Source organism: Chanodichthys erythropterus, chromosome 3 (assembly GCF_024489055.1).
Source record: "Chanodichthys erythropterus isolate Z2021 chromosome 3, ASM2448905v1, whole genome shotgun sequence".
Classification (NCBI taxonomy): domain Eukaryota; kingdom Metazoa; phylum Chordata; class Actinopteri; order Cypriniformes; family Xenocyprididae; genus Chanodichthys; species Chanodichthys erythropterus.
The window spans coordinates 10,316,823-10,343,007 of NC_090223.1; the positions used below are offsets into that span (position 1 = coordinate 10,316,823).

The following is a 26,185-nucleotide window of genomic DNA, read 5'->3' on the forward strand; positions in this document are numbered from 1 at the left end:
GCAGTTTTTCTGAGGCTATTATATAGTTCATATCGATATCGGAATTATATCGTATCGACCGAAATTAAGAATTATATCGTGACATAAATTTTGTCCATATCGTCCAGCCCTACTCAAAACCCCGTTTTCTAAACCCTTGCAGTACACTTGCGCCCCGCACTTTAACCACTGTCATAACATAACTCGAGCTACAGCAGGGAACTATGGCAAGCCATTTTGACTTTTATTCATTCCCAGGACATGAATTCTTGATATCAACAATTCAATTTGCACTAGTTAAAAAGATAATTCTTGATATTACATTTCCACTAGTAAAAACTAAAATTCTTGATATCTGTGTATTTTCACTAGTGAAATGTCACCATAGTCCTGGACCAGCATAGGACCAGCATAAACCAGCATACCAGCTTCAAAACCTACCTTACCAGCATATGCTGTTTTTTTCAACAGGGGTAACAGACTTGCGTGTTTATTTTAGCTACTCCGTCAGTGAAACTACACACTACAGCCTGTAAAACTATGAAATAAATATCGGTAAATAATGGTAACCTAAATAATAAGAAAGTTAAATATTATTTAAAAAAACATTCGTTTTCCACATAAAGACGCGTCCCATTATTCTATAGTCTGATATAGCTAGACTGCTCTGCGCTTTGAGAGGGATGTGGGACACGAGCAGGAAAGAGACCATTTCTCTTTAATAATATCTTCATGTTTTTTTCTTGATGTTACAAGCAACTGACACTTGTTGTAAAAGGCCTGAAGAGTGAGGTTTATCCTCCGCAGAGGCAAGACATTCAGGCTATGTTTGATTTTGCGCTGTCAGAGAAAGCGAAAGTAAAAATCACCAGCATGTGTGAATCGCGCTATACAAATAAACGACGCGCCATATAAAGTCTAATAACAAGCACAAACTGTGTTTAATGGAAATTGATGCGCAAGCAAAAAGGTTTCTGTCCTACAGTGTTTTTTCTACTTACACAGTAAGTCTCTACTACAGTAAAGAATGCGAATAGCCTATAATAGACCTAAATGCGAAAGAAAGAAACGTTTATAATTCCCGGTGTGAGTGAAGATTTGGGAAAATAAACAGAGATTCCATGTTCAGTGGAATAACTAATGGAATATTGTTAAATTATCTGCTAATCAGGTGACCAGATCGCGATTGACAAAACCGAATACAAAGCTTAAATGTATGGACTCGCACACCTCTCTCATTCGGCATGAACAAAAATGTTTCCATGGCTGCGATGTCACATTTAATTGCTAACCTATTATTTCTTTTGTAAACAAAGCTTTGTGCTTCACTTGTGTCATATTCAAGTAAATACTGCCACAGCCCTATCAGTGGGTACCGAATATACCCGGATTCTCTGTACTACTGGTTCTACAGAAATGCGGGTATCGTCACATTTTCAAAATTTCAGTACCGACTTGGTACCGAAGTACCGGTACTTTTGACAACACTATTTTAAAGTATCAAAAATTAAAAAGTATTGCAATGCATCAATACATATATCTTATTGTGATATATCATGATACATTGTACCGTGACCAATGTTTGTGATATACAGTGGGTACGGAAAGTATTCAGACCCCTTACATTTTACTCTTTGTAATATAGCAGCCATTTGCTAAAATCATTTAAGTTCATTTTTTTTTTCTCATTAATGTACACACAGCACCCCATATTGACGGAAAAACACAGAATTGTTGACATTTTCGCAGATTTATTAAAAAAGAAAAACTGAAATATCACATGGTCCTAAGTATTCAGACCCTTTACTCAGTATTTAGTAAAAGCCCTTACAGAAAAAACACATGAACTTCACATGTGATCACATGTTTTCCACGTGATCACATGTGAACTTATATGATCACATGTGAGCAACATGTCACCACATGTGAACAACATTTCACCACATGTGACCAACATGTCACCACATGTGAACCACCACATGTGAAAAACCACCACATGTGAAAAACCACCACATGTGAAAAATATGTCACCACATGTGAACAAAGTTTGAACATAATGGAGCAAGTGGCACATATGGAAAACATGTTACTAGCCTATAGGTTATAATCTGGAGCACATGTGGAATATATTTTCACATGTTGTAATGTTTTAATATGTGAATTGTGTTAGCACATCACAAATACTGTACATTTTCAGCTTCAGAAAGTTCAGACAATTTTACTGGATCTTTTAATCTTGTTTAAAATTGATATCTATGTTACAGTTTTTCTCAGTTGCTTTTGTGCATTTCTCACATCACTATTTACCTTTGCACAACAGTTAGTTCAACCACCACAACATTTAGTCATTTGTGCACATCACAGTAGCAGTTTCTCATTCCTTCCAACAAATTGCAAATGCTTTTGGACATGCATCAATTGCTTTCATACAACTCTGCTGTTTTATAACATTATCATTCGCTTATGTCATGTCAGTCAAAATTAACTATACTTGTGAATGCTGAATAGTTATTCCATGTAAAACTAATAGTCCTCATTTCATTGCCTGAGTCATTACATACAAAAATGTTGAACTAGTTGTGATGTAGATGAAATTATGAGGCCAGAGAGGAACGTCTGGAGGAGCATGAATGATTACAGTACTATGTATGTTGTATGTTCAATTCCAATATACTGCAATACTGTTTACAGATGTGCACAGCTCTACCCAAAGGGAGTTTATGCTTGTTGTAAATAAGGGTGCATTTTTAGCCCGCAGTGTGAACAAATTAGAATTGCAAAGAGCATATACAGTAAAAATATGAAACACATATTCAGTGTCTTGTACTCAGTTACCTCATTAAATACAGTAATGTGTAACTTTACTGTATTTTTCGAATGGCTGTGCAAATAGTATATAGTGCTTTCTATAGCATTTTCAGGCAGTGTCAACAAGATCTTACTTTTTTTTGCATTGGAAAACATTTACAGAGTAGACTGTCATAATGAAAACATGACGAAGCCATTTGACTATCTTGTTATTAAAACAATGATGTCAGGACTTTTCATCATGATGACACTGACACTTTCATTGACATGAGTACTTGCTTTTGAGGAATGAGCTATCCATTTTGAGCAAGTGACACGCTTTTCACATGTGATCACGTTAAATTTCACATGTGCATTTTGTCACATGTGATCACATGTGCTTTTCACATGTTTTCACATGTTAAATTTCACATGTGCAAAAATCACATGTGCATGTGTTTTTGCACATGTGAAGTTCATGTGTTTTTTCTGTAAGGAAGCACCTTTTTGATCTAATACAGCCATGAGTCTTTTTGGGAAAGATGCAATAAGTTTTTCACACCTGGATTTGGGGATCCTCTTCCATTCCTCCTTGCAGATCCTCTCCAGTTGCAGATCCTCTCCAGTACAGCTATTTTTAGGTCTTTCCAGAGATGCTCAATTGGGTTTAAGTCAGGGCTCTGGCTGGGCCATTCAACAACAGTCACGGAGTTGTTGTGAAGCCACTCCTTCGTTATTTTAGCTGTGTGCTTAGGGTCATTGTCTTGTTGGAAGGTAAACCTCCGGCCCAGTCTTAGGTCCAGAGTGCTCTGGAGAAGGTTTTTGTCCAGGATATCCCTGTACTTGGCCGCATTCATCTTTCCCTCGATTGCAACCAGTCATCCTGTCCCTGCAGCTGAAAAACACCCCCACAGCATGATGCTGCCACCACCATGCTTCACTGTTGGGACTGTATTGTACAGGTGATGAGCCGTGCCTGGTTTTCTCCACACATAACACTTAGAATTAAGGCCAAAAAGTATCTTGGTCTCATCAGACCAGAGAATCTTATTTCTCACCATCTTGGAGTCCTTCAGGTGTTTTTTTTAGCAAACTCCATGCGGGCTTTCATGTGTCTTGCACTGAGGAGAGGCTTCCGTCGGGCCACTCTGCCATAAAGCCCCGACTGGTGGAGGGCTGCAGTGATGGTTGACTTTCTATAACTTTCTCCCATCTCCCGACTGCATCTCTGGAGCTCAGCAACAGTGATCTTTGGGTTCTTTTTTACCTCTCTCACCAAGGCTCTTCTCCCCTGATAGCTCAATTTGGCCGGACGGCCAGCTCTAGGAAGAGTTCTGGTCGTCCCAAACATCTTCCATTTAAAGATTATGGAGGACACTGTGCTCTTAGGAACCTTAAGTGCAGCAGAAATTTTTTTGTAACCTTGGCCAGATCTGTGCCTTGCCACAATTCTGTCTCTGAGCTCTTCAGGCAGTTCCTTTGACCTCATGATTCTCATTTGCTCTGACATGCACTTTGAGCTGTAAGGTCTTATATAGACATGTGTGTGGCTTTCCTAATCAAGTCCAATCAGTATAATCAAACACAGCTGGACTCAAATGAAGGTGTAGAACCATCTCAAGGATGATCAGAAGAAATGGACAGCACCTGAGTTAAATATATGAGTGTCACAGCAAAGGGTCTGAATACTTAGGACCATGTGATATTTCGTTTTTTCTTTTTTAATAAATCTGCAAAAATGTCAACAATTCTGTGTTTTTCTGTCAATATGGGGAGCTGTGTGTACATCAATGAGGAAAATAAATGAACTTAAATGATTTTAGCAAATGGCTGCAATATAACAAAGAGTGAAAAATTTAAGGGGGTCTGAATACTTTCCGTACCCACTGTATATCGAATTGTGAGGTCCTTGCCGATACACAGCCCTATTTCAAAGTGCAAAGTTTTGAAATCAGTCTCTAATACCCCCTTTCCACCAGCATGAACCGGGTGCTAATTCAGAGCTAGTGCTAGTGCCAGTTCAGAGTTGGTTCAACTGACGAGCCTTCTAAGAACTGGTTTGCCTTTCCACAGGCTAGAGAGCAAATACAGAGCCAGGATTTACATCACAAATACGTCTCGTATTTCATAGCAAAGCTAGCGCTGCAGCGCCAAAAACAAACACACCAGGCTTGTTTGAGATGCATCGGCTTCCCCCAGAGCGATCGGCGCATGACATTAAAGCACCGCGCAAACGATCCAAAAGCACAAGGAGTCGTATGCTTTACAAACACACCCGTGGACCCACGGCACTCCGATGTCACCCATCAAATCGGTTCGCACTGTTTCGATGCATCTCAAACAAGCCTTCCATTAACAATCGCGTATATTTCACTACTGTTGATGCTCATGGCTTTGTGAACCTACATCCATTGGTATATAGACGGAGATTACGATAGAGTTTCTATTAGCTCAATTAGCTGCTATTTCAAAAATGGCTGTCTCAAGTTTCTTGTTGGTCACGGTAACCTTGCCCCCAGCCCCTGATGCAAGCGGTTCTTACTTCTAGCCCAGCAGTGTTTTGGTGCTACTTATGAACCACTTTTCCTGGTTCGGAGCTGGTGCTTTGTGTGTCGAAAGACAAAGAACTGTTTTGAAACTAGGCTCTGGCTCCGAACCAGCACTCAAACTGGGGTAAGAGTAAACAACAAAAACATGAATCTGTGAAAACAATGACGTCACGCACATGCGCATTAGATGTTCATTCTATTGTTTTTCATCGCCATCTACTGGCCTGCCAGCAGAATACAGAGTTTAGTCGTTTTTACAGTTTTGTGTAAATGGGGATTGTTTTGACAATGGTATTGTCTGTAAGTTAAAAACTCAAAGGAAAAACTTCTCTGCTTCAAGTATATCATTGTCGTGTAAATGTACCCTTAATGACAATGATCTACTCTTCAAATGCCGATTATATCAATTACATTGTTATTTCACCAGGTCGTGACGAGTCACCGTTAAAAGATGTATTTGTCATTGAATCATTAATTTCAAGAGGTTTGTTCAAAAATGTGTGACGTCTTTAGGCTTTTTAGAGATACACTGGCGCTGCGCAGACTGATCGACGTATGACATCAAAGTACCGTGAGAGCGATTCAAAACAATGAGTCTTCAAAACACTGTCACTGTAATGTGATGTCATACGCTGATCATTCTGCTGAGAGCAGATTTATCTCGAACAAGCCTTACATAGAGTCATTGAATCATTCTTTCATTTTTTTATAAGTTTTTTTTTTTTAAATAATTCATTCAGATTAATTAAACATTTCAAATTGACTGCAGCAATTAACATTTTGTTAGAACCCCGTAAATTAAATGCTATTTTGTTCAATTTAAATTACAGTTTTTTCTTTCATTTTAGACCTGATTAAAGAAAACGAGGAGAGAGAAGAACTAAATGAAGTGGAGGAGAAACATCATGTCATAACTGAAGAAAAATCTTCAAGTTGCCCTCAGGGTGGAAAAAAATTCCCAAACAAACCAAATCTCAAACGTCACATGAGAGTTCATAGTGGCGAGAGGCCGTACACATGTGATCAGTGTGGGAGCACTTTTACTGCAGCTCACGTATTGAAGCAGCACCAGAGGATCCACACTGGAGAAAAACCTTACAAGTGTTCAATCTGTGACAAGAGATTCAGTCGTTCATCAAATCTGAAAAGACATGAGGAAATGCACATCCGAGAGAAGCCGCACACGTGTGAACAGTGTGGTAATAATTTTGCACAAGCAAACGGTCTTAAACTATATAAATGCCCTCACTCTGAAGAAAGACCATTTAAGTGTGATCAGTGCGTTAAAACATTTTATAGAGCAGAACACCTGAAGATCCACATGAAAGTCCATTCAAAGGAGAAGCCTCACATGTGCTCTCTGTGTGGAAAGAGTTTTTCACAGCTGGAATATTTTAAAACACACCAGAAAAGACACAGTGTTGTGAGGGATTATATGTGTTTTGATTGTGGGAAGACCTTTATTACGTCTTCCATATTGAAACAGCACCAGAGGATCCACACCGGAGAGAAACCTTATAAGTGTTCACACTGTGACAAGAGATTCACTTTGTCCAGTCATCTGAAATCACATAAGAGGGTCCACAGTGGAGAGAAGCCGCACACGTGTGATCAATGTGGGAAGAGCTTCACATATGCAAACACTCTTAAATTGCATCTGCGTTCTCACTCTGGAGAGAGACCGTTTAACTGTGATCAGTGCGGTAAATCATTCGTTTCATCATCAACCCTGAAGATCCACCTGAGTGTCCATACCAAGGAGAAGCCTCACGTGTGCTCTTTGTGTGGAAAGAGTTTTGCTCATATGAGTGGTTTAAAAGTACACCAGAAAAGTCACAGCGGAGTGAAGGATCATGTGTGCAAAGATTGTGGGAAGACCTTTACTACATCTTCCGGATTGATACGGCACCAAAGAATTCACACTGGAGAGAAACCTTACAAGTGTTCGTACTGCGAGAAGAGCTTCAATCGGTCAGGAACTCTGAAAAGACATGAGAGGATCCACACTGGAGAAAAACCTTACAAGTGTTCGCACTGTGACAAGAGCTTCAGTCTGTCAGAACAACTGAAAAAACATCAGCAGACTCACGCTGGAGAAAAACCTTACAAGTGTTCCTACTGTGACAAGAGCTTCAATCGGTCAGGAACTCTGAAAAAACATCAGCAGACTCACGCTGGAGAAAAACCTTACAAGTGTTCACACTGTGACAAGAGCTTCAATTGGTCAGGAACTCTAAAACGACATGAGAGGATCCACGATGGAGAAAAAACTTCACACTGTGACAAGAGATTCAGGCGATCAGGAAACCTGAGAAGACACAAGAAGACTCACGCTGGAGAAACGTTGCACACTTGATCAGTGTGGGAAGAGGTTTTGTCGTTCAGGTTCTCTACTGCGACACACTAAAATCAGATGTGGTGTAGTGTTGGCGAACATTGAGGCACTGCCTACGCTGCTCTGAAATATTGCAAGAAACCAGTCTGACATATAAAGGACTGTTTTCAAGGTGGTGGCACTGAGTTCAGCAATGGCGTTTCAGGGTTATCCTTAATTTCAGGGTTTCAGGGTTATTTTCAGGGTTTCAGGGTTAGTACACCCAAAATTAAAAATATTGTCATTAATTACTCACCCTCTTGTCGTCTTACATGACTTTTCAACAATATGTAGTGATGGGCCGATTTCAAAACAATGCTTCTGAGCTTTACGAATCGAATCAGTGATTCGGATCTCTAATCAAATGGCTAACTTTGGAAATCACGTGACTTTGTTGTTCCGAATCACTGATTCGATTCGTAAAGCTCCGAAGCAGTGTTTCGAAATCGGCCCATCACTATATTGTTAAAGTCGTTATTTTATCCCATGATTTACCATCTTAGGTGTATATGATCTTCTTTCAGACGAATTACAAATATCCTTGAGAAGCTCGAGTTTGTTGCACAGCTTTAATTGTTTGAACCCACAAGAGGCGTCTAAGCTTACGATACTATTTACTATTCTATCTATTTATTTGGCACAAGTCAACTTGCACAGTATTGTGCCGGAAGGTAGTATTTTAAATTTATAACGTTTTATATATTAATATTTTTCTTACAAAAATGCATTTACAGCAGATCTGAAGACATCAGAATAATAAATGAGGTGAAAACAGGAACTATTGACATGAAATAAAGAGTGTTTTCAGCAGCTCATTCAACAATAAGAATAAAATTGTGCATGTATTTTGTGCTGTTTGAGCGTATAAGATCTGCAAAGTTACAAAGCACAAAGTCTCCCAGAAAATATTTATTCAACCTAAAAGAGAAGGCAGATCCTGACCTAGCTAAAACACATCGATCAAATTCTCCCTCACATACTTGTGTTACTCAGTGGAAATATTTGCATAATGCTGCCCAAATGCAGGAGTTGCTTCTGTTGTCAGTAGCCATTTTGTGGAGTGGTTGTTACTTTATTTGTCCTTCCGAAAGTGGATGCAATTAGGAAACAGTGGTTAAGATTTATTTACAGCACTGTTCAGAGCAATACAACCCAAATGTCTGTGTGTATGTTACCAGCCTAAAGATTGCGTCAGTCGCTAGATCTCTCTTGAGATCAGAGGATTGAGGTTTAGCATAACCTCTCTGATTCTTTTACTCACATGAAGAAGAAAAGACACCGATCAGACATGAAATGCAACTTCTGATTTAACTTGCAATAAATCAGCTTTTCCATGATAATTTTTACTTGTTTTTAGAACACAGAAAAACATAACCTTGTTCAAAAATCAGTACATCATACCTGGAGACACATATATTACAATTATTGGTAAGTTTACAATAAGGTTCATTAGTTAACATTAGTTAACTACATTAGTTAACATGAACTAATAATGAACTGCACTTCTACAGCATTTATTAATATTTGTTAATGTTAATTTCAACATTTACTAATACATTATTCAAATCTTGTTAACATTAGTTAATGCACTGTGAACTAACATGACCAAACTATGAACAACTGGATTTTCTTTAACTAACGATAACAAAGATTAGTAAATACAGTAACAAATGTATTGCTCATGGTTAGTTCATACTAGATAATACATTAACTGATACACTTATTGTAAAGTGTTACTCAGTTATTTCAACAAATTTGGATGGCACATTTTCTCCATTACACATGTGCACAGCTCTTACTTGTCCACGTAAATGTTTGCAGTGCATTTTATGGAGGACAGTTTACCGCACCTGGGAGAGTACAAGACCGGCTGTGCAAAGACTTTCTAAAAAAATGCTAGGGCATTTTATTTTTTTGCTAGGGCAATCTGCACTCTTAGCCCAGATTTTATATTTACTTAAAATATAATTACAATATACTTAAAATATTTAAGTTTGGTTGCATTACTTATAAAATATAAGTAAATTCTACTAATTTGTGGGTGTATTTGAATGTGTTAATAAATGTAAGTTAAATGCACTTAAATTATGAAGTTTTTCTCCTGATCACGCCTCCTTCACACTGGTTTGCGGCAGGTAATGACACCATTTTGTCGTGGTGTGTATGAATTCCAGGAGCTGTTGATGAGCAGTTGGAACATTTGTTTTGGCTGTTCTACAGACATTTTTTCCTAACATTTACCTTTTTATAGTGTAGTAGATTTAAGTTCGTAGTGGGGAAGGAAGTGGTCAGGGACGACAAACAACTGCTGACTGAGTCTTTATTGAATGTCAACAGAAGGACTGTGCAACGCACAACAACGAAAATAAACAATCCACAAAGGGCTTCACTCCAGGTTCGGCATACGCTATCCACAAGGGCTTCTCTCCAAGTTTGGTTTACACCATCCACAAGGGTACTGTACTTAGCTTCTCTCTTCGAGAGCTTACGGCTAATGTACAGTACCGGCCGCTCCTCACCCTCTATCTCCTGGGACAGGACAGCACCCAGCCCCCTGTCCGACGCGTCAGTCTGCAACAGAAAAGGGAGAGAAAAGTCAGGAGAGTGAAGCAATGGCCCGCCACATAGAGCAGCTTTTACCTGGGTGAAAGCCTGCTGGCACGGCTCCGTCCACTGGACCGTATCTGGAGCATCCTTTTTAGTTAGATCAGTCAACGAGCTGGTGAGGGCAGAATAATTAGGTACAAACCTTCTATAATATCCCGCCAGCCCGAGGAACTGTCTAACCTCCTTTTTGGTCTTGGGGCGCGGACAGGTCGCAATCGCTGCCGTCTTGTCAATTTGGGGACGCACCTGCCCATGCCCCAAGTGGAAGCCCAGATACCTTACTTCCACACTTCTTCGGGTTGGCCGTGAGCCCAGCCGCTCTCAGCGATCTCAGGACGGCTCTCACATGCTGCATATGCCGCTGCCAATCATTACTATAGATAATAATATCATCTAGATAGGCAGCCGCAAATGCAACATGGGGCCGGAGAATTTTATCTATGAGTCGCTGAAAGGTGGCCGGTGCCCCGAACAGCCCGAACGGAAGCGTAACAAATTGGTGTAATCCGAACGGCGTCGTGAAAGCTGTCTTTTCTTTGGATAAAGGCGACAAGGGGATCTGCCAGTACCCTTTCGTTAAGTCCAGTGTCGAATAAAATCGAGCCGCACCTAGCCGGTCAAGCAATTCGTCCACCCGCGGCATTGGATACGCGTCGAATTTCGACACTGCATTCACCCTGCGATAGTCCACGCAGAAACGAACCGAGCCGTCGGTCTTAGGAACCAAAACTATAGGGCTCGCCCAGTTACTGCTGGACTCTTCTATTACTCCCATTTTCAGCATTGCCTCTAATTCGTCCTGAACTACCTTTTTTTTGTGTTCAGGTAATCTATACGGCCGGCTGCGAACAACCACGCCCGGCTCCGTCTCGACATGGTGCTGAATGAGGTTGGTACGTCCCGGCAGGGGAGAGAACACGTCTGCAAATTCCTTTTGCAATTTGGATAAATCAGTGAGCTGGGAGGGCGAGAGGTGATCTCCCCCCGGGACCAGAGCGAGAGATTGAGATTTTACATTCGCCTCTGGTCCGAGATCATCCTCCCCACTAATCACCATCGCCAGCATCACTGATTCTGCCTCATTCCATTTTTTTAGGAGGTTGAGGTGATAGATTTGACGTGCCCCCCTCCGGTCGGACCGTACCACCTCGTAATCGAGCTCGCCGACTTGCCGTGTGACCTCAAAGGGTCCTTTCGAACTGGAAGTAGGGAGCAATACAAGCACTTTTTCCCCCGGTGTGAATTTACGTAGGTTAGACCGTCTGTTATACAGTTGGCTCTGTCTGTGCTGGGCCTGTAACAAATTCTCCATTGATAGCCGCCCCAAAGTGTGGAGTTTTGATCGCAAGTCCAGCACATACTGAATTTCATTTTTGGCCTGAGATGGTCCGTCCTCCCAAGTTTCTCTGAGGACATCCAGCACCCCACGGGGCTGGCGCCCAAAGAGAAGCTCGAAGGGGGAAAACCCCGTGGAGGCTTGCGGGACCTCTCGTACTGCGAATAACAGAGGTTCCAACCACTTATCCCAATTTTTGGCGTCCTCTTGAACGAACTTACGAATCATGGATTTAAGCGTGCGATTAAAACGTTCGACCAGCCCGTCCGTTTGTGGGTGAAAGACGCTGGTACGAACCGATTTAATGCCCAATAATTCGTACAGTTCGCGTAACGTGCGTGACATAAACGCCGTGCCTTGATCAGTGAGGATTTCTTTTGGAATCCCCACCCGGGAGATTAAGCGAAACAGTGCATCCGCAACACTTTTAGCAGAAATGTTGCGGAGAGCCACTGCTTCAGGATATCGTGTTGCATAATCAACAATGACTAATGCAAAGCGATGTCCCCTTGCTGATCGTTCTAATGGCCCGATGAGGTCCATACCAATTCTCTCAAAGGGGACCTGCATTAATGGAAGTGGGCGCAATGGCGCTTTTGGGGTGGCCGGTGGGTTCACCAACTGGCATTCACGACAAGACGCGCACCACCTGCGTACATTCTCGTGAATGCCCGGACAGAAAAACCGGGTCATGAGACGATTTAGTGTCGCTGCCTGTCCCAAATGCCCCGCCATTGGATTAGAATGAGCCGCGTGGAAAAGCATTTCCCTGCGGCTCTTTGGCACTAATAACTGGGTTGTATCTTCTTTTGTCTGAGTGTCTTGGGTCACTCGATACAACCTATCTTTTATAATCGCGAAATACGGGTAAGCAAGCGGACGTCCAGGCTGGAGAGGCTGACCATCAATCACCGAGACCCTATCAAATGCATTTTTTAATGTCTCATCCTGAGACTGCTCCAGGGGAAAATCATCGCGTTCCGGAAGAATTAGTCTTCCGGCTTCACTCAGATCCCCTGCAGCAGAACTCTCCGGTCTCTGATCAGTCTCTCCCACCTGTACTCGCGCTTGCTCACCCCGCGTTCTTTTCCCCCAAGAGGCATCCGAGCAAAGACATCCCAATAATTGTTTAAACGCGGGCCAATCCGTTCCCAAAATTATCGGATGCCGGAGGTGCGGGTTAACTGCCACCTCAACACTATGCTTTTGTCCCCTAAATTTAATTATGACGGACATTACGGGATATTTTACCACATCCCCGTGCACGCACCGAACCCCAACCATGCGGCCTGTATCCAATGCCCCAGACGAAATCAGGCTTTGATGGAGAGAGGTTTGGTTACAGCCCGAGTCCACCAAAGCCTGATAGGTACCCCCCTTGATACTCACAGGTATTTGGTACCCGCCAGCCTGACCAGGGGCGGCCTGAGGTTCGTCTGGGACCCGGATCACCGTCCCGACCTCCATAACCGGACATTTATCCACAAAATGATCCGGATCCCCGCACCGCCAACAGGCCGGCCCAGACCTGCCCGCCGCCCCAGTGGCAGAGAGTGGGCTGAATACATGGCGCGGAGAGAGGGGAGAAGCAGGAGCGGGGTCCGTCCCGGCAGCAGGGAGTCCCGCCCCCCTGGGCGCCACCAGATGATCCTCCGCCAGTTGGATGGCTGAGTCCAGCGACGTGGGACGGTGGCACTGGACCCACTCGGCCGTCTTCTTCGGGAGCCGAGTGATGAATTGCTCCAGCACCACGCGATCGACGACCAGGTCCACGTCGCTTCCCTCAGCCAGCAACCATTTGCGGCACGAGTCCCGGAGCTGCTGGGCCAACGTGAAGGGCCGGCCGGACTCACCTAGGTCGAGGGAGCGGAAGCGCTGTCGGTGCTGCTCCGGGGTCCGACCGACCCGCTGGACGATGGCCCGCCGTAGGTCTTCATAGACCAGGAGGTTCGGGAAGGGGAGCTGCTGTGCCGCCACCTGTGCTTGTCCTGAGAGGAGCGGGACCAGCCTCATCGACCACTGGTCCCGCGGCCATTTACACGCCTCCGCGGATCTCTCGAAGAGGTCTAAGAACACCTCTGGATCATCCAGTGGACCCATCTTATTTAATGGCAGGTGGACAGGCACAGCGGGTGGTTCGGTGGGCTCCCGGGGAACCTCCCGGTCAATCCAGCTCCAGAACGCCTCGCGGTCCTCCTGCTGGGTTTGTAGAATGGCTTGGAAACACCGCTCCTGGTCGCCTCTTAACTCCAGCAGGGCCTGTTGTTGTTCGCGGTGCAGGACCGCGAGGGACGCGATGATGTCCGCAAATGTGGCGGAGGACGAAGATTGCATGGCGACGTGCTCACCGACTTCCTTCCCGGGTTTCGGCACCAGTGTAGTAGATTTAAGTTCGTAGTGGGGAAGGAAGTGGTCAGGGACGACAAACAACTGCTGACTGAGTCTTTATTGAATGTCAACAGAAGGACTGTGCAACGCACAACAACGAAAATAAACAATCCACAAAGGGCTTCACTCCAGGTTCGGCATACGCTATCCACAAGGGGTTCTCTCCAAGTTTGGTTTACACCATCCACAAGGGCTTCACTCCACGAGCCTCGACTCGACTCAGTCAACAGTTCCCCTCTCTCTCACACGCTCCTGCTTCTCACGGCGTTTTAACCTGTCTCCGCGCCAATCACTGGAATGAGAAACAGGTGTTCGTGATTTGTATCCAACCCACTCACTTACCAAGCGTCTCCCGCTATTCTCTCCGGTTGCAGACCTCGCTGAACCACGCCCCCCTCGCCACATATAGTTTTTCACCAAAGGAGAAAATCACAATTTTTAAGTTACCATCATCAAGGGTCAGGGCTTGTTTTAGTTGAGCTCTTGACCCTTAACTTTTTAATATTAGATTTTGTTTGGGCAGTTTTAACTGCATTAAAACCAACCAGAAAAGCAAAGTTAAAAGATGGTCAGGTGGTGTTGGTTATGTTTTCACATAATCATTATTTGATCTGAATCACTGAACTCATTTAGAGCCCAATCTCTGAGTTAGATTTACATTATTGATTACAGCAGCACTGTGATTCTACAGCAGATGATCAGCTTTATCAATACAATTTTTTTTTTAAAAGTTGTCCTTATCACAAAAAAAAAAAAATATATATATATATATATATATATATATTTTAGGCACACACAGACATCAAGAATCAGCCTGTGAATCTCAACGACGGTGACAAGCAACATGTTCTGATAAACAGATCAACTGAACATTAGAAAACAAGCTACTAAAAAGTCACAGAAAAACAGCAAAATTTAAATAGTGAGAATAAAGAAAATTACTAAGACAATTCAGCTCATAATTTATTCATGCAGCAATGCATGATGGGAGGCATGGATGAATTTTGATTGGTGGCAAGTTAACTTGCTTAGTACACTGAACTTAAATATACTAGTTGTAATAACTACAAAGTAATTAGTATTACAAAACATTTTAAGTTAAATGAACTCGAATTATTAAGTTCACATTACTTAATCATTACTTAATTTTTTTAGGGCAACCAGTTTCCTCAATTTTTTAAGTAAATTCAACTTATCTGGGCTAACAGTGTGGCACATCTGAATCAGAGTCTGTAAGCATGTTTTAAAGCATTTGCTAATGACTTTTCAAATGCAAAGTTTAGTTTTGCGCAGTTTAGGGTTGTCACTAATTCTGACGATTAATCGAGTAATCAGATTTTTTTGTACATTTTATAATAACAATGAGAAAGCAATATTTGGTTAGAAAAAAGTACCAAAAGCAAGTAATCATATGGTTTTATAGAACAACACTGTTAAAATACATAATATAAACAATTGTCTTATGTAGGCTACATTATGTATTATAACAAATACCTGCAGAGGGCGGCGATTGTTGTTCTGCTTTACAGCAGATCAAATCCTTGTTCAATATCAGCCAAATGACATTTAACTCAAATGTTCACTTAATCTTTAATATTTGACAATTTCTTATAGAAATAGAATAGAAATACTATAGCCTCTGCAATTTCTTGAACAAGAATATGTGAAAATCAAAACATGCAAGGGTTTAAACTTTTATTTTGAAATGACATGTTTTAAACCTAAATTTAACAACAGATAGTTCAGCAAAATTCATATTTTTGCACTGAATATTAATAACTGTTAGTTAATATTAATAATCCATGATAAACAAAAGCAAGAAGAAAAAAAAACAAGCAGAATTGACAATGGGATTTTGGCAAGCCTTTAATATGCAGATCATTCTTGAAGGATGCATTCATAAAATAATTCACAGAGCTTCTCTTTACATGTACTGCTTATAAAGCTTACAATTACATTAATTCATATAGCAGATGATTTTATCCAAAGTTGCTTACAAATGAAAAACACAACAAAGCAATTAAACTTAAAGACGAGGAACAATACAAAGTTTCATTCATGGTCTAGAATAATACAGGAGAGGGATTTAAGAAGCAGTGAAAGCAAGAAGAAGGTTTTGTGTCTTTTTTAAGAGTCAGCAGGATGCAGTTACTTTTCTTGATTCTCTTCTCACCAGCCAGTGTTGAGTTTGTTTTCAATTCTGAGAAAAAATATTTAGAGTTACTTTAATATTTGTTTCTATGCTGCTGTAATCAAAATAATATGATTATCTTAGGATCCGTGAACTTCATTATGACCCTTGGTGTCTGAACCAAAACATGTTGAAGTTATAGAAACTCTCCTGGTCACTTTCTCTGATAATTAATGTCAGTGATGAGCAGACAGTGAAACGTGACAGTATCTACTCACATTATTCTCTATGTGCTAGAATCACAGAATAATTCACATACGTCAGCTCCTAAACAAGGAAAAGATTTTGCATGTAAACTAATGTATTTTTTAGATAAGCCACATAAAGGGAAGTGCTCTTGCTCATTTCTCAATCTACAGATCTTCAGCGGTGGAAGAAACTCACGCTGGTGTTCGGTTGTGGTTTGTGCTCTTATTTAAAGAAATCTGCTGAGTAGACAGATGTAAATCACTAATATTGTAATACTTACAGAAGGGTCACATTCCTCTTCTTTGGGATCTGGAAAATAGTTGTGAAAGAGCCTTAGTTTTCAGAAGTATTTATGATGAAACGTGCAAAACACAGTAGCTGTTTAATTTTTAAATTTTTAATACTCAGAAATCATTGATACGTCTTGACAGAAGTTTTTTTTTATTTTTTTTTTTAATTAGCATAATCTCACAAGCTTTAATCTTTACTTGCACTTTAAGGCCTTCACTCACATTTCTATGATACAACCTGAAAGTGAATTTAAAGGTTTTGTTCACCCAAAAATGAAAATTCTGTCATTTATTATTCACCTTCATGTCGTATTATTACTGATTATCATGCCGTTTCACACCCATAAGACCTTCATTAATCTTCAGAACACAAATTAAGATATTTTTGATGAAATCCGATGGCTCAGTGAGGCCTGCATAGCCAGCAATGACATTTCCTCTCTCAAGATCCATTAATGTACTAAAAACATATTTAAATCAGTTCATGTGAGTACAGTGGTTCAATATTAATATTATAAAGCCACGAGAATATCTTTGGTGCGGCAAAAAAACTAAATAACGACTTATATAGTGATGCCGATTTCAAAACACTGCTTCAGGAAGCATCGGAGCATAATGAATCAGCGTGTCGAATCATGAATCGATCGTGTGTCAAACCGCCAAACTGCTGAAATCACGTGACTTTGGCACTCCGAACCGCTGATTCAAAACACTGCTTCAGGAAGATTCGGAGCACAAATGAATCAGTGTTTTGAAATCGGCCATCACTAAATAAGTCGTTATATTGGGGTTTTTTTTGGCGCACCAAAAATATTCTTGTCGCTTTATAATATTAATATTGAACCACTGTACTCACATGAACTGATTTAAATATGTTTTTAGTACCTTTATGGATCTTGAGAGAGGAAATGTCATTGCTCCCTATGGAGGCCTCACAGAGCCATCGGATTTCTACTAAAATATCTTAATTTGTGTTCCGAAGATTAACAAAATGGCATGAGGGCGAGTAATTAATGACATTATTTTCATTTTTGGGTGAACTAACCTGTAAGTATTTGTTATGCAATATTAAGAATTATGAAAACTCACCAGCTCTTTTTTTACGAATCACACAGACAATAAGAGCAGGAAAAAGAACAGCGAATGCAGCGACAATCACAATCACTGAGAGAGAGACGATAGAGAGACATATTCAGTGCGACTGTATTACTGTTTAACCAAATATATAAAAACAACTTTAAATACAATAATAAATGGCACATTTAATAGAATAATTATCCCTATTTATAATGAAGTAAATTGATACTGGTGATCATGATTTTATAGAAAGTTCAGTAAGTTTCTGTCAGTTTATTACAGATGTGATGGTCTTCTGAGCTACTGTTGTCACTTCATAGTTCAGCAGTTATAAAGTGTTTAACTTAAAGGGTTAGTTCACCCCAAAAATTTATTTTTTGTTATTAATTACCCCGATGTGGTTCCACACCAGTAAGACCTTCGTTTATCTTCTGAACAAAAATTAAGATATTTTTGATGAAATCCAAGAGGCCATAGACATCAGTTTAACCAACACTTTCAGAAAGGTACCAAAGACATTGTTAAAACAGTCAATGTGATATTGTTGAATAAAGTCGTTATTTTTGTTTTGTTTTTGCGGGTGAGTAATTAATGACAGAATTCTCATTTTTAGGAGAACTAACCCTTTAATATGAAGGACCAGGAGTGACACATAAAAATAAAACGAAGAATCAATTAATTAATTTAGTAATTCAAGCATAAAAATGTATATAAATGAATCACTTTTTATATGGGCAAATTAATAGAAATATTTAAAGTTGTTTATTTAATTACTGTTTTTAAGTATAGTTTAATAAAACATTAAATTTTAAAAATCTTTTTTGAATGTTTAAATAAATAGACAAATTTAAAACGGGTTATTTAATCCATTTTTTAAAACGTAGATCAATAAAAAAAGTTCATTAGTACATCATTTCAAATGCGCATTTAAATCGCCTTTTTAAAAAGAATTTGGCAAATGCTTTTTTCTCTCTATTTACCAATTGCTTTTCTTTGTCAGTTTGCCAAATGCTTTTCTTTATCCATTTGTCAATCGAGTGGTAAAATGCCATTGGACAGTATACACGTGGGAGCAACCAATCAACTTTCACCTCAATTTGAAGAGCCAATCCTCTCTCACTAGTAACACTCACTGTCATTGGACAGTTAGTACGGTGACCGGGAGAGGACATGATCGGTTCATTTCGTTTTGTCTCGGCCACAACATATAAACTCGTGGGAACGTGATAATATGTTTAAAGGTACAATTTGTGATATTTTTTTTTCCGCTAGAGGTCGCTAGAAGCCTATTCAAAACAAAGGCGTAGTTTGATGACGCCAAGTTTTAAAGCAGAAACTTGGGACATGTGGTCTCCATCTCAACGGACGGTGAAAAAGAATAGGGATTGGAATCTGGAAGAACTCATGTTCATGGATGTGATTATTAACGTTACTGCAGTATGAAGCAGAGCAGGACCGAGTGTTGCGGGAGCTGAACGAGGAGCTGGAGCGATTGATCAACACACGCCTCACGAGCAGCGGGACGTTTATTATGAAACAGTCACCGGCGCCGCTTCCGCTTTTCCGGTCATGAGTTTACAGGAGCTGTCCTTGTCGACAGAACCAGCGGCAGATGGTAAACAGTAATTATGTTCCATAAATAAGTAACACAATCCACCATAAAACGTGCAAGAAGTAAATAAGGAACTGCTTGAAACAAGCTAGTGGTTTGCTGGACGCTAGACACTACTTCCGCATTTGTCCACGGCACTGTTGTCATGTGGTTTCTACGTCAGTAAAGGCGGTAACAAAGGTAACTGACGTCATTGACAGGCGACTGCACTGCCCCGTGTCACTGTTTAGAATGGGAATTTTCTCATGATTTACAAGTAGTTGAAAACATTAGAGATATTGTTAGTAATCAGCTGGACAAAATATATAACACTAGCCTAGTGGTTTTTGGATATTTTACTGCAAAAAATGTTACATATTGTACCTTTAATGTTTTATTGTTTTATTGAACTATATTTAAAAACAGTAATTAAATAAACAACTTTAAATATTTCTATAAATTTGCCCACATAAAAAGGGATTCATTTATATACATTTTTATGTTTAAATTATTAAATTAATGAATTGATTCTTCGTTTTATTTTTATGTGTCACTCCTGGTCCTCCATACTTTAAAGCTTCCATTAAAAATAGTCAATTACAATATACAAAACAGTTGAACGAGCAACAACACAAACACTGCAAAATTATCAAAGTAATATTAATACCGATGTCCCCTCTGATGTCATTTTCACTACAATATTCCCCCCACACACTTGTTGAAGCTGCAACCTGATTGGTCCCCATCTCTAAACCCCATCCCCACACCTCACCTAATCGTACTGGACAGTGAGAAATATTAGGAAATATTTGATGGCTGAATCAATATCATCGTAGAGAGTTGTTCATATGAGCTGAAACACTATCAGACTACTGTATACCTCACATGTTCACTAAATGACCATGATTTATTGTTTTGTCTATGAGAATGATATCTCTTTGACATTTAATAGTTACTTTTCAGCCGTTTTAACAACTTCAGAGAGGATTCAGTACAAATGTATGGAGTCAGTCAAATGAGGATAATGTTCATACACACCTGGAATCAGCGCTGTTGCTGTAGTTGATGTTATACCTATTGAAACCAAAAAAAGAAATACAAAAATCATATTTTAATGCATGATCACAACATAAAGACATTTATTTTACAAACGGAGACTGATTTATTTCAACTACTGTAGTCCAGAGCAGAAGTGTGTGCAGCTGCTTTAAAGGATGGATTTTTTTTTATCAGATACGTCATATTTTGGAAAAAGCATTTAATTAATAAGCTTTCATTGCTTATGCAGCTCATATCAGTGTTGTATTTAGAACAGTTACTGGAAATGTTAAGAGCCTCCTGTAGAAATGGATCATGTTTGTTCCATCTCACTGGCAAATCTAATTAAAGCGCCGCTTAGTTGTGATGATAAACCACTGAAGTGAGACTGATGATCAGAGATCATGTGATCATGAACTGTTGAATCGACTGGAGCTGCAGGAGATGAATGTTAGAGGTGTTACAGTGAGCTGCTGCCTATAAACCTTCAGTTTGACCTGAATGGCATTATTAATACTTATAATTCCTAAAACTGACATATTAGCTCAGGTTGAGTTAAACTAGTTAACCTCACTGGATACTTGGGTTCTAAGATTTGGATACCTTAGAGCATAGACACTGCCACTAGCTGATGCCCGTGTCTTTCTGAAGTCACAGGTCCTGTTTGGACCTTCTCTAGAGCACGATGGCGTAAGTTGTACTCCTCTTGCTTAAAGAGTAAAAAGTGTTTTTACTGTGCACACTACTTGTGTTGAATGTGTTGGAATGTGTTGAGGTAGACTGTAATATATGTGCACTCTACAGTCTTATCTGCTAGTTAAACTCGGTTCATTCTGAGCGAGTTCCATGTTTGTGGGATCTTGCTTATTAGCAACCAAGCTGTTCTAGTGACCTTCGTGTGACCTTTACAGGCCGCCTTTCAAGCTTCCCAATCCCCACATCTGTGTGTTCTTTAAGCAGATTGAGCATGTAGTTTCACATGTTGGCCTTTCGCAAGGCTGCTGTGAGGTATTTCTACACAATGTAAAATTTGCATCATGTTGCAGGCCCCTTCCGGAGCCTCCATGATTTTGTGCCTCCAGTAGAGTTTATCTGTTAGGTTGAGCTCTGTACTCTATGTCCTGCATAGTACTTTGCTCCCTAAGCTGGTCAGTGGTTGTAGGCCTCTCTGAGGCCTCCCTATTGAGGATCAGCCCCCAGGCTGGTAAATGTACTCCCCTTGTTGGGTTACTTTAGAGTGCACAGCCTCCTCAGTGCAAATAATCAAGCGCTGAGTAGATCCTAGGATTGAGCAGAGTGTTACTCCCCTCATTGGTGAGGGAAAAAGCGCTAAGCTGAGTCCTGCTCTCCAGGATGACCGTCTCTTCACTCTGGTCTGAGTTGGTTACTGCCTCATGGCAGTCCCTCTTACTGGATATCTTCTCTGAAGAATGTGATTTTACACTCTGTGATCAAACAGGTTGTTGGCCAAAACTAGGTTTCGGTTAGACCAGGTCAGCCTCCCTGGTGGCAATCAGGGTCAAGTATGTTCCCCTGACAAGTGACTGGCTAGGGTTCCCTCGCCCCCCCTGGCTACATTCCCTTAAAGGTAACCTCTTTTCTTTGAAAAGAAGCTTGGTTCCAGAAGCACTTGAACAACCTTGGTAGGCCTTCTGCGGAAGGCCTCTTTGAGGCTTATAGCTTGGGCTGTTGGCCATACTGTGACTGACAGCCTATGTATGACCCCTAGGGGGATGGGTTCTGGGATTTCAGTTGAAACTGCTAGTTCTGACATTTGTCTAGCCATTCTTTGGCATGCACTCCCCTCAAGCATGGCGGCGTGGGTATATCATTCCCCAATGAGTTTTCGAATGAAGTGTTGAGTTCCCTTTCGAAAGGGAACGTCTCAGGTTACGTATGTAACCATGGTTCCCTGAGAAAAGGGAACAAGACACTGCGTTTCCTAGCCATGCATCGGGGCTGCCTGCTGAACAGTCCCTCAGACGATTAGGTAGTGACTAGTTCTCTAGGCGCTCCTTATATACTTCCGGGTCATGCTATGATGACGTCATAGGCTGTTGCCGGCCAATAGGATTGTCGTGAGTTGATATTGTATTCAGACACCGGTTCACGAAGAGGGGTTCCCCATATGCGTTTCAAATGCAGTGTCTCGTTCCCTGTTCTCAGGGAACCATGGTCACATACGTAACCTGAGACGTTTCTAACCTGAATTCTTACCAGTGTATCTGGCTGAGGCCTTGAGTTGATTTCTGTGAGTAAGCTGACATCTCCACTCTCTATTGTCATCTTCATTCAGGAGTGTTGTAGTCAGATTGATGTTACAGTGATCGGGAGCTGATATCTGATATCTGGAGTCTGTCTTCAGATCAACACCAGCCTGATTCACCCACAACAGCTGAAGACCCTCAGAACAGACCCAATCATCACAAGAGACTGAATACAACTGACAGGAGAGAGTCACAGAGCGGTCTGGACTGATCTCAGTCTGTGACGATGGTGGTGATGATGATGATGATGATGATGGAGAGACTGAAACTGAAGATAAAACACAAATCACAGACTCTTCAATCATCATGGAAGCTTAAACCAAGAATTTACCACATTATCATAAATTACCATGAAGAACATGCAGATAAACACGTGCATCAGTTTCTTGTTGTCCATTCACATATTTTTGACAGGTGTAAAATCCATAATCATCTTGTGTGACGTGCTTGATGTTCAGAGAGCAGTCAGACCCCAGACTCAGTCTCTCATGACTCTCTGTGTCTTCATTCTTTTTCCCTAAAGTAATCATTTCAGCTATCCATGTATCTCTGAATCTGCTATGGATCCATGTAGTTGATTTGCAGTCAGAAAGAGCATTATTACAGGACAGACGGACATTTTCACCAGAACTGATGAACACATCAGTCACTTCTGCTCCAACCGTACCTGAAACACAAATATATTTGAGTAATCATTATGATATGATAAACACAGTCTTCTGAAACAGGGTTAGGAAAGTTAATTTCTCACCTGAATTCTTGCCAGTGTATCTGGCTGAGGTCTTGACTTGATCTCTTTGAGTAAGCTGACATCTCCACTCTCTGTTGTCATCTTCATTCAGGAGTGTTGTAGTCAGCGTGATAATACAGCGATCTGGAGCTGATATCTGATATCTGGAGTCTGTCTTTAGATCAACACCAGCCTGATTCACCCACAACAGATGAAGACCCTCAGAACAGACCCAATCATCACAAGAGACTGAATACAACTGACAGGAGAGAGTCACAGAGCGACCTGGACTGATCTCAGTCTGTGACGATGGTGGTGGAGAGACTGAAACAAAAAATAAATAACAGACTCTTTAATCATCATGGAGCTTAAACTAAGAATTTGCCCTTTTTAAATTGACCACATAATCAAAAATTACCATGAAGAACATGCAGATAAACATGTGCATCAGTTCCTTGTTTTTGTCCATTCACATATTGTTGGCAGTTGTAAAATCCAGAATCATCTTTTGTGACGTTCTTGATGTTCAGAGAGCAGTCAGACTCCAGACTCAGTCTCTCATGACTCTCTGTGTCTTTCTTCTTTTTCCCTAAAGTAATAATTTCAACTATCCATGAATGTCTGAATCTGTTATAGATCCATGTAGTTGTTGTACAGTCAGAAAGAGCATTGTTACAGGACAGACGGACATTTTCACCAGAACTGATGAACACATCAGTCACTTCTGCTCCAGTTGTACCTGAAACACAAATACATTTGAGTAATCATTATGTTATATATTAATAAATGAAAACAAAACAAACCAGCATAAAAAAAACAGATGATTAAAATCATAGTCTTTTTTCCTCACAAACAAAATGCTCTCAGAATAAACTCTTTATCAGAGAGCAGTTCAGAATCAGATCTCTTAATATGAAGTTAATTGTTCATCATAAGATATTTGTGAATTTGTGCAAGAATAAACTGAGCATGTTCAAATCAACTCTTTCCAGACTAATTCAACTAAATGTCTTAAGAGAAAATCCAGATTTCTTTACCTGTGAGAAGTGAAGAGAGAATGATCATTCCCAGCAGACACAGATCACACTTATCAGACATATTCTGTTTCTGACAGTCTCTCTTTTCTTTATATAGTTTAAGCTCCTCCTGTGGATGTTAACTTCCTCTGATCTGATAGACTTCGTGTTTAAATCCAGCTATAGTTGCTATTTAGTGACACTATACCACAGTAAAGTGTTGCTTTATCTTTGAGTGAAACATGTTCTTCATTGTGATAAATCTGCATGTTGTTAAGCAAACTGGTTCAACCCATATTTGATCTGAAAACCATTTATGGGCTCTTTTGCACATGAGAGCATTAGTGTTATTTTCACTTCTTTCTTATAGCACTTTCCTGCATGCCATTAAATTCTAGAAATAAAATCATAAAATATTTATTGATGAAATTAGTTTGTTAATGAAAATGTATCCACTATCCATTACTCACTTGTAGAAAATTAATTCCAAAAGAGTTTTTAAATTATTTAAAAGTAATTATTATCATCAAATCCAGCTTGGTCAAACAAAAAGCATTTGCACACACTACATTAGGATCTCTAAAAAAAAAAAAAAGAAAAAAAAAGGAGTGTTTCTATACATTGTTTATAGCATGCTGCTTTACTCTCTCCAGTCCTAAGAAAATATATCAGATCCAGGCTCCTTTATTAACACTACAAACACCAAATGATGGTACATTTTCCGTTTGGCCAATGAATTTTACAGTGGCATGAGCCACTCTGACAGTAATAATTCTCGTCAGTTGGATGTGTGCACTGTGACACAGGTTGTGCTGTTTAAAGGACTTCAGAGATGCTTTAAAATGCAACTATTTCGAATTTATTTTGCTGCAAAATGCTATATTTTATGAACGCCTTGGTGTTTCATTATGAAAGTCTGTATGTGTCATCGGCACCATGCCTTGATGATACTCAAGATGTTTCCACCTTGTGATCTAATACTAATACTAGATCTAATACTGACACATTAAATCGATATTGATGGTGTTGAAATTCTGCAGCAGAGTGATGACATCTCAGATCATTATCTAGTCCTGTGTTTACTACATTTAGCAAAGGCTGCAAAACCAACTTTCATGCATCTGGAAGAAAACAAAACTAGAAGATTTTTACATTTTGTGGGAAAAAAAGCATTTCTGCATACAGAAAGGCCTTAAAAACTGCTAGATCTGCCTATTTTTCGAAACTTTTAGAAGAAAATAAGCACAACCATAAGTATTTATTTGATACAGTGGCTAAATTAACAAGAAATAAAGTTTCAACGTCTGATGTTTCCAAAGAGCACAGCAGTAATGACTTTATGAACTTCTTTACTTGCAAGATTGATAATATTAGAGAAAAAATGATAACCATGCAACCGTCTACTACAGTATCACGTCAGATAGTGTCCCTGAGGAAAAAAAATTCCATTCATTCATTGCTATAACTGTCTAAACTTGTTAAATCATCAATTTAAATCATTATTAAAGTTACAAATGATTTGCCCTTATCAGATCGTGGTTGTATCTCTCTATTAGTGTTTTTGGATCTTAGTGCTGCATTTCAACCACAACATTCTTTTGAACAGACTCAGAAATTATGTTGGCATTAGTGGAATTGCACTGTCATGGTTCAAATCATACTTATCTGACCAGGTCATATGAGATTGTTTCGATCACAAATTCAATATGGAGTACTGCAAGGCTCAGTACTAGGACCGTTGCTTTTCACTCTGTATATGCTACCTTTGGGGGGTAT

General features: G+C 40.2%; 1 protein-coding gene and 1 pseudogene across 4 annotated transcripts; one reads left to right on the forward strand and one right to left on the reverse strand.

Annotated features, from left to right (window-relative positions):
• Positions 1–26,185, forward strand: part of LOC137003093 (uncharacterized) — a 243,826-nt pseudogene that overhangs the window by 5,663 nt on the left and 211,978 nt on the right.
• On the reverse strand, positions 15,905–24,824 carry LOC137017056 (carcinoembryonic antigen-related cell adhesion molecule 5-like). Of its 4 annotated transcripts, XM_067380974.1 has the most exons (10): positions 24,431–24,824; positions 23,812–24,132; positions 23,415–23,717; positions 23,013–23,330; positions 22,614–22,931; positions 20,397–20,432; positions 17,780–17,854; positions 16,681–16,709; positions 16,430–16,478; positions 15,905–16,220 (listed from the first exon to the last, which is right to left on the reverse strand). In XM_067380974.1, exons 1-9 carry the CDS (start codon positions 24,489–24,491, stop codon positions 16,431–16,433), a joined length of 1,509 nt encoding a protein of 502 aa, XP_067237075.1. In that variant the 5' UTR covers positions 24,492–24,824; the 3' UTR covers positions 15,905–16,220; position 16,430. The 4 variants fall into 4 exon arrangements, with proteins under 4 accessions (XP_067237075.1, XP_067237077.1, XP_067237076.1 ...); XM_067380976.1 differs by lacking the exon at positions 17,780–17,854; XM_067380975.1 differs by lacking the exon at positions 16,430–16,478.

Excerpts from the sequence above, each read along its gene's own strand:
- LOC137017056 (XM_067380974.1), bottom strand. The coding sequence starts at position 24,491 with ATGTCTGATAAGTGTGATCTGTGTCTGCTGGGAATGATCATTCTCTCT. Across the intron at positions 23,718-23,811 it reads TTATCTGCATGTTCTTCATG|TCTCTCCACCACCATCGTCA; the intron begins GTAATTTTTGAT and ends TTTTTGTTTCAG. Across the intron at positions 17,855-20,396 it reads AGCAACAGCGCTGATTCCAG|TGATTGTGATTGTCGCTGCA; the intron begins GTGTGTATGAAC and ends TCTCTCTCTCAG.